This window comes from Protomyctophum bolini (assembly GCF_963924005.1).
Source record: "Protomyctophum bolini genome assembly, chromosome: 21".
NCBI lineage: Eukaryota > Metazoa > Chordata > Actinopteri > Myctophiformes > Myctophidae > Protomyctophum > Protomyctophum bolini.
This window is the reverse complement of record NC_137882.1, coordinates 11,258,416-11,274,954: the sequence shown is the minus strand read 5'-3', so window position 1 is coordinate 11,274,954 and position 16,539 is coordinate 11,258,416. Positions and strand designations below refer to the sequence as shown.

General features: G+C 43.5%; 1 protein-coding gene across 2 annotated transcripts in view; it reads left to right on the top strand.

The window, feature by feature from the left end:
- Positions 1 to 16,539, top strand: part of jph1a (junctophilin 1a) — a 58,704-nt gene that overhangs the window by 29,658 nt on the left and 12,507 nt on the right. For both annotated transcript variants that reach the window (XM_080793522.1, XM_080793523.1), the window contains one exon: positions 8,226 to 8,344. In XM_080793522.1, coding sequence (XP_080649648.1) covers positions 8,226 to 8,344 — 119 coding nt within the window. The remainder of the gene's footprint in view (positions 1 to 8,225; positions 8,345 to 16,539) is intronic.

The following is a 16,539-nucleotide window of genomic DNA, read 5'->3' as shown; positions in this document are numbered from 1 at the left end:
GATACCAAAATATATGGAGCCATTAAGACCCCCTCACATACACTACACATGTATGTCACGGATGTGCTGTTCACTCATACTTCACACCTCCTTCCACTTGCCCACGCCTTGTGTACATTTCTGAAATAGAAGTGTGTGTGCGCACTGAGGATACATATGACTGTATGACTTATGTATGTATTATACATTATGCAAAGTGTGGTGCTGTAACAAGAAAATCTAAGATTCCAGCCCTGCAACGTATCCGTGAATAACACCACTCCCAGCACATTGAGCCCTCATGTAGTGAAACTGAGAGGTACTGTAGTAAGGAGAACAATTCTGCAGTTCCAATGTGAGTAACATGGCAACTGAAGAGCTCAAAAAGATTTCCCAAGAATTCATTATCTAAGCTTGGCACCCCTTCCAGTGTGTGCGTGTGTGTGTGCACGCATGTGTGCATGTGTAAGGCTGTAAGCATGTCTGCAGAAGCTGCCTGAGTGTGTCCTTTGTCTCCGGGTATCGCAAGGACTTATTTCTGGAGAGGAAGCGTCCCGTCTGTCTCTCCTACTGTCCTGCCCCCCCCCCCCCAACCCCCAGCATATGGCTGCTCATGCATTTTAATATCTCACTGTCCTGGTATGTCACACACGCACACGCAGGCACGCACGTGCACACACACACACACACACACACAGAAACAGGATGTTCAGAGTCCAAGGACAGACCAGTAGTCTGAAATAGAGACATCTGCCTGTCTGTTTGGGGTCACTCTGATGGAAGTATTGAGAAGATGGGGGGGGGGGAGGGGGCAATTGGTAGATGGAGAAGGATCGACAGCAAAGAGAAACATTGCAGACCTTCAGTTATGTGGATGTTTGAACCATAACCTTTGAGCCCCAAAAGCTTGTGAAAGTGAAATAATATAAAGTACCATATACTGTAATTAGGTACCTTTTAAAACAGAAAACATGTGGACATTTTGCCATAAGTGAGGCACTAAACAAAAGAACATCAAAATCAGTAGGCTTCACCCTAGGGCCTAGTGCAGAAAGGTCGGTCCATCCATCCATCCATCTACAACCGCTTATCCGTATTCGGGTCGCGGGGCAGCAGCTCCAGCAGAGAGTTCCAGACCCTCTCCAGAGCAACATTAGTTAGGCTTAGGCGATCCAAGGCCATTTTGGAGATATAATCCCTCCATCTGATCCTTGGTCTTCCCAGGGGTCTCCTTCCAATGGGATGTGCATCGAGGACCTCCCTAGGGAGGCATCCTTACTAGATGCCCGATCCACCTAAGCTGGCTCCTTTCCAAGCGAAGAAGCAGCGGGTCTACTCTGAAGGCTCATACATAGTCTGGATTTTCGGTGGTTAGGTGACCACCGAAATACAACATGACGTCACGAGCCACGGTGAAGAGCAAACCACCGCCACCGCTCTCTGTTTTTACTCACCACCGCTCAACGTTATTTCAGCTCCGGTGGTCACCTCACCACCGAAAATCCAGACTATGAATAGGCCTTGAGTCTCTCTCGTGTGACTGAACTTCTCACCCTATCTCTAAGGGTGCCAGCCACCCGTCTGCACACAGCAAATTCGACTGCAATCCAGCCATTGGTATTCAAGATATGTTGTTTATGTAAGTGATGGATGGATCGGGTTAACAAGAGTGGAAGATGGAGAATCACTGTTAGTAAGCCCTATACTTTTACTACTTTTCTATTTTGGAAAGTTGTGAACAGCTTGCCTTTTTTGCCATTTTGGAAGTTTTTGCCTACAATGACACACAACATAGGGTTGCCAGGTTGAAAGTCTTTAACCCCCTCTAGACTTGAGGTGGCTCTGTACTTGTTTTCTTCTTCTTTTTTGTCAACACCAAATCTCTTCTGTGACACATTGTGGGTGTTTAGATTGGCTATTTTTGGCTAATGTTCCCCCCAGAATTTGGATGCTGGGGTACACGGGGCTAAGCAGCCAGATGAAGGTCTCAGTGGTGCTCCAGCTGATGATGACTGACTGGGTTGTTATTAAGAGCTGTGAGCAGTGGTGGAAGATGTTACTCGCATTTGTTACTTGAGTAAAAGTATCAATACTGAAATGTAGAATCAAGTGAAAGTCTGGTAATCTAGTACCAAAGTACTCATTATGCAGAATTTCACAAGTTTTATAGTGTATTAAAAATCTTTTGAAAATAGCCGATCTACAAGCTCACAATGCGTCGCAAAGCGACGTGTTCTGAGCTTGTACATTAGAAAGCCTACTTTCCTTAGTTGACGCACTCTGAGCCCCCCACCACAATGCACTTTTTGGCCAGAAAGGGATTGTTTTACACCGGAAAATAAATACTTTTAGTTACTCCACTGCGCCCTCTACCGATATTGCCAAGAGAAAGATCTCATAGACAAGATTTTCCTAAATCCATTTCTGGCCAAAAAGTTTTTTTGCATGTGGTGGGGGAGTGCATCCACTATGGAAAGTAGGCTTTCTAATTACACAAACCGCATTTGTTTTGGTGAGTATAGGTAAAACGTTTTTTATATTCACGCTACAGACGAGAGGCTGGTCTGCATTTATGCGATCGTAGGAAAATAGCAGTTTCATATCCATCTATGGATCAGAGCTAGCTTGAGGCCTGCCCGTGACTGCACAGTAACGTAAACGGAGTAATAAAGCTAACCCACCGCCGCCCCAGAACAGTGTTTACTATGTGCTTTTAATGGCACTGCATAATGAGGGATTTGAATTGAGAATGGACTGATGGGCAGGAGCTAGAGGACACAAATAGTCTGTCTCTCTAGTCTAATGCATTAGTCATTAGTGCACACACAGAACCTCCTGAGTTCTGTAACTCGTGGCTCTCTGCGTTTTGTGTGTAGTATATGCACCTGACCTGTGTGGCTGTGTGCATGTATTTGCTAGAATGAGTCATGCCCCGTACCATCTAACCTTGTGTGTGCTCCCATAATACTTCTCAGCGATAATGCTATAAGCTCATGATGATTCCAAAACATATTACGCCTCTTTGCCTTTTGGCATAAATCACTTAAGCCATAATATACTGTGTTGACGAGTCCGACTAATGACGACTAACGGCTAATAGCGGAAATAGCAGATCGGCTTATTGTTTTACATGTATACAGTATTTATTTAGTTAGTTTAGTTAGTGTGAGCACTGAGCGGACACCAACACACAAGGCAGGATCAGAGTGGGCCACCACGGCCGTTTATTATGATAAGTGCGCTTCAGGCGCGCAGCATTAAATGCAAACTCAGAATGTCTCTTTAAACAACAGAAATCCTCCTCTTCCCTGCCGTCTGTCACACGGGCAGGATTGGGCGGTCAGTTAGGGTCCTTTTCCCTAACTGGGCTTAGTGCGCCATAATATAAATCACACTCAGAATGTCCCCGGGTTTGGCAGGTACTTCGTTCCCTGCATGTCAATATTCCCCCGGGGAAGTGGAACTCTCTCTCTCTCTGTGGTCACTATAGATTCGTCCGGGGCGGCGGGTTACCGTCGAGCATGCCCGAACTGTCCCTCTCAGCAGTCAGTGGGGAATTAGCGCAGAAGCAGTAAATCCTTCCCCATTTAACCTACCCTGGAAGGTGGCGTAGGTGCGTACACTTGGCCTTGAGCCAATAGGTAGGCGGGGTAGTACTTCTGTTGAATGACGAGGCCGAGTAGGCGTGTTCTTCTTGGCTGCGTTCTGCCTCCTCCCCACTGGCTGTCTGGGCTACTATGCTCACCTGACGGCTGGTTGCCTAGCGACACCCCACATTAGTTTTTTAGGAACATTTCTGCCTATAATGACGAAAAGTTTCTCTTTTGCTCACTTGTTCAGTCAGTGCTGCATTTTGTATGAATGTACTACAGATTGAGGGGTTGGGGGTCCACGGACCACCTGCCTAATTTTGTGCCCATTCCAACTTCCCAAGCTCATCCATTAAAAACTCCCTCCCCCAGCCCCAGACTGAGTAGCCTACACCTCAAAATGTACATAATTAAATATATTAAATCGCATTAACCACACTGTACATAATTTGGTGTTCATATATTCAAACGGGTCTAGTTTGACTAGTGTCTGAAATTTCCACATTCAATGGATTGTGATCTAGGGCTTTAAGCAACTAGTGGGCTATTCAACTGGTCGACTAGTAAATCCACTAGTTGACCTCGTTGGTACTAGTTGACTAGTTGATAAGGTTTTTGTAGGCCTCAAGATCAGCTAGATTATAGTTATAGTCACCGTTCTTAAATGTACAAATATTATTAAAAAATAAATAATAATAATCAATAATCAATCAATAGTCAACTAGTAAAAATCACTAGAAGTGAAAGCCCTATTCTGTTCCGAAGTAAAAAAAACAAAACTTAAATCTTAGTGTTTTGCCTTATGACTTGGGGGACCACTTGCAACATCCTCACGGCCTGGGCCCACAGGTTGAGAACCGCCAGTCTAGGAGCACTCAATAGAGCATCGCAGTTCCGCACCCTTTCATGGCGACGCCAGGCCCAGGAAATAATTCCCAATGCATTTTTCCCATAGACATTTCAAAAAGTATTTTTTTAAAGACCTATTAAGTGTCGTACAAAGCCAACTCGAGTTGTGACAAGTCATGACAATGAACACAATATTTTGGACCAAACAAATAATTACAAAGAAGAAAAACAAGAAAAAGTGTTGTAACCTGCCGTTTTCTTCTTTCTAATTATTTGTTCACCCCGAAAAATTGTGTTTGTTGTCATGATTTCTCACAACTCGACTTGGCTTTGTACGAGGCTTAAAAGGTCTTTAAATAAATACTTTTTGAAATGTCTATGAGGAAAATAGGGGACTCTATTAAACTCTATTAAAGTTGGGATCGGCATCTGACTCAAAATGGTGGAATGGGTGACCACGGCGGTTCTGGCTCTACAAAGGAGATATGTGTTGTTAGGCATGCTGCTCATTGTGGTTCTATATATAGCAGTGAAAGTACCTGCCAGCACAACCTTATGGTACGGTGATGAGAGGACCTCTTAATCCCAGCACTACCTGCAGAGCTGCAGCTGACTTCCTATAGACACACACAGCAGCTTCCTGCACGTCTGTTTATCCCTGACTCTGCAATTAGGCCTGGCACAATTATTACGTAATCGGCCTGTTTGCAAATTATTTGAGATCATCGCAAATTATTTTTTTGCACAATCATCATAATGTTCATACATTTTCAGTGGTCGTTGTAGATCGGCTATTTCTGAAGAGAGATGTATCATTATTAAATACTAGACCTGGCTGTAGAGCACTGAGTCGGTAACGATGGAAGTTGGAGATCCATGCCCCACCAATTTGAAGTCGGTGGGGCTTCTCGAGTTACGTGCATTTCAGATGTACACACAGACAGACAGACAGACAGAGACGTGGTGCATATACTGTAGATAGATGACCTATTTTCACTATAGTGCATAATTTATAGTCATTTATTTGTGTTTTGGAGTTATTTGTCATACCTGCAGGCCTGTGTCATTTTAGTTTACAAAGCCTAAAAGGCAAATGGTAATGTCATTTATTTATGTTCTAATGGCCAAAGTATAACAATGTACCCTTGTGTTTAGGTTGTTACCTGTTACCTTAGCCCTGTTTTATTATTAAGCAGACTGTGCTCAGGTTGGGGTAAAGGTTAGTGGTTTAGTGGTCAGGCGTTAAGAGTTGTCTTATGCCTGATTTATACTACAAGCCGGTGTTGTACACTGGGGTTCCAAGGGTTCCCGTCAAAATTGGTTAATACAGCATCAAGCTCAGTTTAATCACTTTGTAAATACACAGCTGATATAAATCTACAAGCTCACAACACGTTTCGCTTCGACGCGTTGTGAGCTTGTAGATCAGCAATCTTTGGACTTGGGTTTGGCCTACAAATGGAAAAAATATATATACAAATGGCATTCACAAAACCTGCGTCCTAAAATGTTGATGTCCCCACAAGTATAGTACTACAAACATGTGTGTTGTGACTATAATATGCTATGGGCATTGCTCCAGATAGTGTGGTGTGGTCCATCCGTCAGTATAGCACTCCAGACTGGATTAAGTTCTTGCTTGGATGCAGCTATAGGCCTGTAAATTTAGGAAAAAAGTTGGATTTGTTTGAGACCGAAGCACAAAGGATATTCTGTTGATAGTTTTTTGATACGTAGAGAACGAGAGATTTGTTTAACTCCAGTGTATCTGCTCTGACCTGCTGACCCCACGGTAGATTACTTCTAGCCTGGCGCAGCCACACTTCACCCGCCCCTATTGCATATGCATATCCCACGTAGCCCAGCGCAGTGGTATATTAGTATCGCAACGCGAGGCTAGATTACTTCCGCATTTCACTTATCTTCCGTTGACATCTGTTCCTGCAGATTGATTGATACCGTATCATTACAAGCACACAGAGCTAGATAGATTAAACTAGATTAGATAGTGGACATACTGTACATCGATTAGGTTAAATAAAAAAGATTAAAATAAATCAGAATGAACAGATGTCAACAAGATGCTCAAATGCTGAAGTAATCTTGTGTGTGTCATCACCAGCACAGTGGTTAAATCTGTTTAAACAAATCTCTCGTTCTTAAAATGTGTACATATTGAATATATAATCTTGGTTTTTTATCAAAACAAATAATACATTTATGTCAATGTAGAAGGGAGTTCCAACCGCGCCAGTCAGGCCCTTAGTTTATAATAACAGGGTGCAAGTATAAAGTGACTATTTGAAGGTGTCTACCTTGAGAGAGAAAGAGTCAGTGGTGTTCGTTGGGGCGAAGGAGAGCCCTTTTCCAAGGATGTTGTTTTCAGCCTCAGTGAGTGGAAGGTCTGTGAGGTTGATCACGTTTTGTTGCGTGGTGACCGGTGTCTTGGGGGTTCTCCTCCCCCTCGACCCCCTCCTCGTCTCTTTTGCTTGGAGCGCCGGCCGGAAAAGGAGGTTTGGATGCCCTATTATGGGCATTATGGGCGTCATCGGAAGATTCCCCCTCGCTTGCTCCCGGAAGGTTTTTGAGCCGGGGCGAAGTTTTATCTTGAAGGGTTTTCTTTTACCGTGCCAGATGTATATGGTGCCTTCAGCGTAGTCTTCTGTGTCGCGGGACAACTTTTATTTATTTATTTTATAAGCTTGTAAATCTTTCACAAACTCAGACAGAGAAGTGGTTTTGCGATGTCGAGGCTCAACTTTTCCTTGTCAGCCTTATGCTTCCGGATGCTCAGGAGTATGAGGTCTAGGGAGCATTTATTGAGGATCTGTTCCCACTGCTGCATGAATGTCGTCCGTCCCATACGGAGTCCCAGAGGGATCCGTTTCTCTCGCCAGTATTCGGAGAGAGCAATAGAGTGCCATACTGTAGGTGTCTTTCTTCATTCATTCTTAGGTCTTCTAATTAATTTGTTAGATAAGATATGCATGGCAGTTGCAACAAGGACTGTGTGCAGTAACGAAAACATGACTGCGGTAGAACAATACTTGCACGGTTGCACCCTGTTCGTCTGTGAAGGATAGCGTCTCTGATCGTGCTTCAGTGTACTGATCGATTGGAATGAAGACATGCAGCTCTTCCATGTTGAATGCGGCGGGCGGCGGAGGAGAAGTGGCCGTCCGAATGGCCACCGAGGGATTAATGTAGTTCGTAGTTCCAACCGCGCCTCTGGCCTATGGCAGGCCAGTCTGGTGCATCTCAGAGGCCTCTAGCCTATGGCAGGCCAGTCTGGTGCGTCTCAGAAGCAGGACAGGTTACATGCGAAAAAGAAGGCACTGGAGCAGCTCAGACAATTTAGGCCCTTAGTTTAATAACAGGGTGCAAGTAAAAAGTGACAAGTAATTTATGTCAAATTGCATAGGCTTACAAAGTTACAATGCTTTGGTGTCGATGCACTTGCCAGTCTGGTGTACCCACTATGTACTGCATATATACAGTAGTGTCTATTCATGTGTGTAGTGTAGTCACTGTAGTGTGCCTGTTCTGTAGCTCACGTTTATAGTTTTTTCCTCCACGTCGGTTTTCATTGTGGTACTGCTAAATTAAAACTTTAAGTCTGGTATATTAGGTTATGTGACGTCCATTGATCCAAGCCAGAACGTGCCCTGAGAATGCATGCATTGCAGCAGCCCACCCATCTGACCACTAACCATGCAGTTAGAGGTGTGGGCCACGATCGACAAAAGGTTGAGAAATACTGTTTTATGTAGTGTTTGTTATGTGTGTTGTTATTGTTTCCCTCTGCAGAACGAGCCATGCCAGGACAAAGAGCGAGGCTGCAGAGCACTCGGCCATCGCTGCCATACAGGACTCTGAGATCGCCAGAGCAGTCGCTATGGAGCTGGCCCCCAACTTCCACCAGCCAGGTATAACCTTCAGCAACACAGCACATAAAGTACTACAACCACAGTATACTAGAGTCAGTAAGCTACAGTATACTCCTGGTCAAATGTTACTCAGCAAGTGAATGTAATTGCTCTGTCAAATTTGTACTAGAGTACTGGGGGTGCCCGCTGGCCAAGTGGCTCTGGCCTGACAGCACGTTGCGTGTTCGAGTCCCGTTCATGACGACCTTTGCTGCATGTCTCTCCCCTTCTCTCTCTACCTCTTACCTGTCTATCTTCACTTGATACTATCAATAAAGGCAGGCAGAAAAGCCAAAAACAAATCTTTAAAAAAAAGTACTAGAGTACCGGTACTTGCTTTTACAATTTTGTCATGCTGCACCAAGTGTCCGCCAAGCCCCACCTCTTCATTGCTGATTTGAAGCAGCCGACCATTGCGCAGGCGGTTCAGTAGTGTCCACTGCCCGGCGTGGTAGGTCCTCTCCTTCAACACCATCACCCGGGTCAAGGATGTAGTGGTGCATACGGGAGGGCCCAGCAGACTCCCAAAATGTGTTAACATAGTATCACAATCGTTTTAAGCACTTTATCCATTTATACCATATGTTGGCTATTCAAAAATAGCAGATTTATAAGCGAGTCACTTCATTCAAAACATTTCTGAAAAATGGGGGTCCACGGCCAAATTGGGGGTCCTTGAGAACCACGGAAGTTAAACACTAAACAGTATTCCAGTAAATCTACTTCCCACCACTGCGCAACACATACACAACAGAGGTTTGTCAATATTGGCCTGTTGACGGCTGATCCTGGAGGCCGGACCAACGTGTGTGCACACACACTGTCAAACATTCAGATACTGAGATGGACCAGTGTGTGCACATACATAGCATACAGATACGGAGCTGGTTGTGGCTTATATGGACTCTGGCTACTAGCCTGAATTCACATTATCACGTGTGTAGAGTGGAACAGCCAATCAGCATCTCTGTCTATCACAGGGCGCTGAGCGCAGACGCTGATCGGCTCTTCCACTCTTTGGTTTTATGCAAAGTTGCAAACGCCCACCCAGCGGTTGGGGCCAGAGTGGTCTGCAGAAGACACACGATAATGTGAATTCACAAGACTGGGGTGGTTTACCAGGCTATCTGGTTGCATGCATAAACTATACTCTAGCCAGGGCTTGACAGCTAACCTCTACTCCCATATGTACTGTACAGGCTCTCATTTAACAACACCACCGTTTACATTCCCACATTCTCTCTCTCTCTCTCTCTCTCTCTCTCTCTCTCTCTCTCTCTCTCTCTCTCTCTCTCTCTCTCTCTCTCTCTCTCTCTCTCTCGTGCGCGCGCTCTGTAATGCCATATGCAATATACCTGCATGGTAAACACATACAAGGCCACCGCCCTTCCCCCATAAAGTCACTGAAAGATCAAGCCCGCTACAGGTTTAATGGCTTGAGGGGCCACGAAGGTCACTCTGGTAGTAGAAATCCAATCCCTCGTAACCAGAAGATACTAAGCAATTAACTGGGTCTCATGCCTATGAAACACTTCCAAACTCAGAAGGAAAGTGTTGAGGTGCACCAGTAGCTGTTGGTTCATTCAGTGACCATGTACATGCAATGTCACTGGAAACCAGTGTTGCACACCAGTCCTCTTTGCTCTTTGAACTCTCTCATGTAAACACACGTAAATAATGACATAATCCTTTAAGAAATTAAGTGGCAGTTATTGGTACTTGATCTTTGATTTTCTATCTCTCCCATGTCTAACTAAATAAATACATAATATTTGAAGAAATTAAGTCAAGTAGCAGTACTTCATACTGTATTATTTGTGGATGACAGTCCCCCTAGAGTAGATGTACCCAAATGGTTCCTTACTGCTACCTTTGGATTACATTCTCAGTTCAATTGACACGAGGATTCTTTTGTGGAGGGTCTAAAATCCTTTCACTGTTGTCATAAAGCCCCTTTTCCAACCCGTCTGCCTCGGGCTTCCGCAAGCAAATAATTTCTCCATAAACACATTTAGTTGAAGCATCACTTTATGCGTTGAATGACTTGGTAGTTTCTAACGAATAACGATGTTTGCATGGCATTGGCTGTGTCTCGGAATAGCCTTTGTAATGAGTTTGTTATAATGTGTGCAGGGAAAGCCCATGCAGGGTTTGGTGCTCAAGGAGTGTAATCGAAGACCGGCGCTATTTAGGACGATTTCTAAGACTACAATGAAGGACTGTGTTTGTGCTTTGGAAAAAACTGGGCCAGTTTGGAGCTGTGTGTACTGTATTCTGGACAGAGGCCTTTATTCCCTCTCTAAGGTCTGTTGTAAAGGCTTTCAGTCACAGTACTTGCTTAAATATGGCAACATGGATTCATAGATTAGGGCAGTGTTACTGAAAGTGGGATCTGGCCGTCCACGGAGCTCCAGGGGTTCCGCAGCAAAAGGAGGAACAGTTTAAAAAGTTACGCTGGGAACCCACCAAAAATAGTTTCACAAAAGAGCTCTGCTATTATATAACATTTTGAAAGATCTTGGACATCCTAATATATATAAGGAAACCTCTGTCTGTCCGTCCGTCAGTCAGTCAGTCAGTCTCCTGTGGGTTGAGCAATTGATTCGAACTTGCACGTGACCATTGACAGTTAGCATAAGCACACAACCACGATGCCTGTTTTTCATTTCCCAAAATGTGTGCTTTAATTATTAGCGCGTATGTATACTGTAAACAACGGAGATTCCGACTTCGGCCTATGGGATGTCAGCGTTTCCGGTCTGGGCTGTGTTGTTATGGTTACAGTGTGCCCTATACTACCTTCAGGCTCCATGGGATCTGGATTAGTAGCCGCCGGAACAACAACAGCAGCACTGCACAGGCAGACAAGTTATAAAGGACTTTCATTTACGAGCAGTGTCACACATACGTTTTACGAGCGGGGGATCACTTTGGATATCATTTTCCATAGCATTCGCACTCATATTGACACGTGCAGTGTTGGAATGAACGTTGTGGTATTACACAAGCACAAACTGCTTAGCTGACACAACGTGAACATGGATCCAAATCGGTAACATCTTCTTGCTCTATTACACAATCAATGACGGTTGTTATAGCAAGCCATTAATGCACCGTGAACGTGCACAACCCGAGTCAAATGTGTACGTTCATTTCAAACGAGTGTCACAGACCAAGAGAACAAGTGTACAGTACTTACTTGTTTGTCAGTAACTATTGCTGACACAATGTCACAGAGTTAACAAGCTAATGAAATTAGATAACTTGCCCTCAAGGTGGACTGATTTATGGTAGACCAGTAATTCCACATGGCTAATGTGACACAAACTCATAACCCCTGTCTCATTAAAGTCTCAACAAGGTGCAGTCACATTACTCGTACCAATATCAAATATCTCCAGAGTGCACACATCCCTGGGACTATGGACTAGTTTTTGAATAATGTTGAATAATGTTTTACACAAATATTCTCTTATGGGGGTCCACGGCCATACATATCACTTTAGGGTCCTTGACATATTTCTTTTAAGAACCACTGAATTAGGGGGGGGGGGGGGGGATTCTGTTTTTTAATTTGATTTAAAATACAATTATTGCTTTTGTATTAGTGTTGCACATAAAGGCCCCTGATTTGCTGCAGTAATGCACACTTACCATGTTTTAATGTTCTGTTGGAGGTTTCACATACTGTAGAGAGAATTGCTCACGCTGTACAATAGCTGAGACTCGAGAGGTTTGGGTTTCAGCTCGTCTCTATTTAGTTGTTTACAAGGTAAGTTGAGTTTTACAGTGGAATGCCTGACAGGACTTCTTGAGAACCACTGGGCACCCTAGCCGAGTCAGTACACCCAGCCATATCTCCAAAACTAACACATGTCAATTTGAAGCTATGATTCCCTGCTTTCATATGAGAAAACGAAAATTCAAAAAAATACAATGGCAGTCCCTCAGTCAAATTTGGTCACATATATTCAAGGTTTTGCACCGCATTTTTCAAAAATAGCAGATCTACAAGCTCGTAGAGCGGCACTCGGTGCCGCGCTACGAGCTTGTAGAGCTGCTATTTTTAAATAGCTAAAAGTAGGCTATAACATAATGCTTAAAACACCAAAAGGGTTTCCCGGAATGGGTTAAAAGAGGTACCAAACGGTGGCGGATACAGAACATGCCTATGACTTGCAGTCTGTTTTTTAGATATTACAATGGCCGGTGGATGACGTCAATATGACAATTGAGACGAATAACCAATTTATTCTGACCCCTCCCCGAAAAGGCCTTTTTGTCTTGACCACTTATCCACCAGTAAGACGCGCAAACGCAGGAAGCGAACGCAGCTCGTACATATTTGGGTTCTTTTAAGATTTATTTTTAAGTTATTATTTTTTTAAGTCTCATGTCACCATGACTCAGCCATAACCATATAAGGAGTCCCCAAAGCAGCTATACGTCCAAATATGGAGTGTGTTGCATCAATCACAAACAAATCACTCAGCTCCATATATGGGCACAAAGGGGGGACACACGCACGCACGCACAGACATGATCTGCTAGGTCTCATAGTAAGTGCTCACTGCATTCGCAATGATTATATACATTATGGATCATTATGGTTATTCGTCTCAACTGCTCAATTCTTACCACTGTCTCTCATTGTCTTTAATGCTTTGAAAAGTTCAAAGCAATCACTTACTTCAATATAGAAAGTGAAGAAGTAGAAAGTGGACAAAAGTACAGAGATGGCCATGGAAATAGTAACAATAATACGCTTGACTATTAAAGTAATTAGTTACAAATTGCTCCATCTACGCCCTCAGCTTTGTACAAAGGGTTGAGGAAACCGCGACATGCTTCTTTTAAAACCACCACAAACAAGTGTGAAGGTCAAACCCCTCTCCCACAGCGTTAAGAACAGTGTGCTTTTCTTCATCGTGTCTACTGGACTAGTATGCATTTTGTATTTATGGTAATATTTCATTTGTATATCCGATCTTGTCTCCCCGATTCCGATCTTTTGAAAATCATGTGATCGGAGCCGATTTCCGATCACCCGATCCGATCGGGACAACCCTAGCAGTAACTATAACAATAAATGTATAGTTGCAACGCTCACTCGCTCAGTTCACACATGTGTTTTTTTCTTCTTCATGTGATTGAACACACTATAGCACAATCATTTTTGTGTCACAAAGAACCAGATAAACAGTGTTCCAAGCGTCATCCATCCTTTGTATGGTTCCAATGTAAAGACATTTATTAGAAAAAGTTATGTTTCTTAAAATAATAACAAGAAATGATGACAGTGATATTTGTCAGGTGAAACAAGCGCATCTGTCCCCCTTTTAAATTTTTTCCTGCTCTCCAGTTAGCTCATAAAATTAGGGTGTTATCAGTTTGGTTTGGGTGCAGAATTCCGCTGTGCACGTGTCATGGCAACTAATCATGACTAGGTCGCTACTACGCGATTGGCTGGCATCGTTTCAGCGGCGAGTATGGGGTCAGACTCCCATTGGCTTAGGGTGCAGTCAAATATGACTAGGTTTTTTTTCCTTTATTTCACAATTTGGAATAACGTGTTCCTTCCACACGCTACGTCCAACCAGGGAAACTCCCCCCTGTCAGGTGTAAAGGAGCAACTTGGACACTCAGGCATGAAGGAAGCATGAGTTCAAGTCCAATGCTCTCCCCATGTCTCCCATATGGGGACTAGGTTGGCGGAGGGTGTGTACTGTGTAGAGCCCAAGATCACATTCAATAATTGACACAGGGGTGAAAAATGGGTTACAAAATCGTGGGATAAAAAAAATATATATATATAAAAAAGTAAGATTTCATAGTAAATGCACCAAGTCTCTGTACGTCTAATCCATGTAACTCGGAAACCGTTCGCCCCACGACTTTAAATTTGACACGCGTTCCACACCACCACACGGAGTGCGCGGTTAATTTAACTCTATAAAGAGTAGGATAATAATGTTTAAAAGTCTTTAATAAATTAGCATTAAAGAAAGACAATAAAAATATCAATTAAAATTGACTTTCTTTGGAAAAGAAAGTCTATACATTTGTCAACAGAGGTAATAAATATGACTGTGTAAGGCCTTTCTCAACAATATGGGCCATAAGAAAATCTACATTTGTCAACAGAGGTAATAAATAAGACAGTGTAAGACTTTTCTCAACAATATGGGCCATAAGAAAATCTACATTAAATGTAGACTTTCTTATGGCCCAAATTTTGTCAACAGAGGTAATACATATGACAGTGTAAGACTTTTCTCAACAACATGGGTCATTATTAAATTATTAACTTTTATTACATTATGAGCTGCTATGTGTTCGTTCATAATGTAATGTAACACATTATTACATTATAGAAAAATATGTTATTACGTCATGCGCACATTTTTGAGTAGTGCAACCACTCCAAGGAACAGCAATGTCCGTGTCTACAGTATGTGTTGTTCACCTATGTGTTGTTCACCTACAGTATGTGACGTTAATGAGCACCAGTATGTACCAGTAGGGGCCAGTAGGGGTGCTGTAGTATCAGAGAGAGAGAGAGACAGTGCTGCACTGTTGCCTGCTAACGAGAGAGAGAGGGGAGTTGCACCACTCTTTTTTTATTACATTATGAGCCGTTATTACATTATGAGTTGCTACATACGGTCGTGATTTTGTAGGAATAAAGTTTAGTTTAAACCACACTATTTCATTTGATTATGTTATGGCGTTTTTCATAGTTTGTATTATTTGTGTTGCGACGTTGACATGATGACATGAGGTAGAAACGTCTTAAATCTCCTTTTAAACACTGCTGTGTTTAACAGCTGGAGAAGACGTAGGCGGAGAGAGTGCGGGTTCACAGAGAAAAAGTCCTTCAGTCCGACCGAGATGAGTGGACAGACACACTGGAGTGACTGGACTGCAACAATAGAGGAGGAATCATCCCGTTTCACCCGTTGTTTACTCGAACTGCCGAGGTTTACAGTTAATGATGTGCGCAGCACTGAGATGTGTACTGAAACACCACAGAGTAAACTTGAGAAAAGAGTTCAACTTGGCTGAGTGCCGCAGTGTTATGTTGATGAACTGTCCTGTCGCTTTTGGAAGGTGGTTTTACTGCGTTAGCTTTATTTAATATTATTTCACATGGCGTGAAATAATTAATTAAATAAAGCTATGAAAAAGCGGTCTATACTTATTCTCCAGCTGCAGAAGGATGCTATACACCCCTGGTCTAGCATCAGCTCCGTGTGGAAGAGGCACTGACCATTGAGCTATATGGGATAGACAGGTGCCAGTCATCATTTTATTGATTGAAATTGGTTAGTACCAAGCCCGGGAGCCTGGCGTAGCCGTCTGGGCACCTTGGCTGGTAATCCAGTCTGGCAGTGTGCCGCGTGTTCGACTCCCGATCCCGACGGCCTTTACTGCGTGTCACCTCCCCATCTCTCTCTCCCCATTTCCTGTCAGCCTACTGTATACCTATCTCTCTATAAAAATTAATAAAATAAAGGCGAAAGCCACAGAAACAAATAAGAATTTGTTTAGTAACGTACCGGTAATTAAGAATGGACCTTTAGGGACTTTTGATTTAACATATTGACACCAGCTTGTGTTTAAAAGCACAGCAGGTGTTCAACTTCTCCATCATGCCTAGTATATAGGCTCAGAACCAGCAGAAACGCCACTGCTTTTCCCTTCTCTATACTACTTAAAAGTGGCACTAGTGGTGCACTTTGCCAGTGGGCATACTAAACTTAGGCCTATGATCTCGTCGGCCGTGGGCGCTCGCCAAAAGACACCATGAAATAGTGGGTGACTAATAGATTGACAATGGCAGCCATTCAAGCGTGTGTGTCCCTGTTCTCTGACACGGAGATGTGATGACCGGAGGTGGCCAGGAGCCGCCTGCTCTGTGTTGTGGAAAAAGGCGGTCATGCTTGGCAAGCCTGGTGAGTGTGTCCAGGTTTGTGTGCGTGCGTGTGTGTGTGTGTGTGTGTGTGTGTGTGTGTGTGTGTGTGTGTGTGTGTGTGTGTGTGTGTGTGTGTTTGCGACCGTGCGTGCGACTGTGTGTGCGTGTGTGCGTGCGTGTGTGTGTGTGTGTGTGAGGACAGTGTCCTTGCCTTATAAGTCACATCAATGAATTAGATCAATTAAAGATCAGCCTATACTGGATGACGAGATGTCCTCTT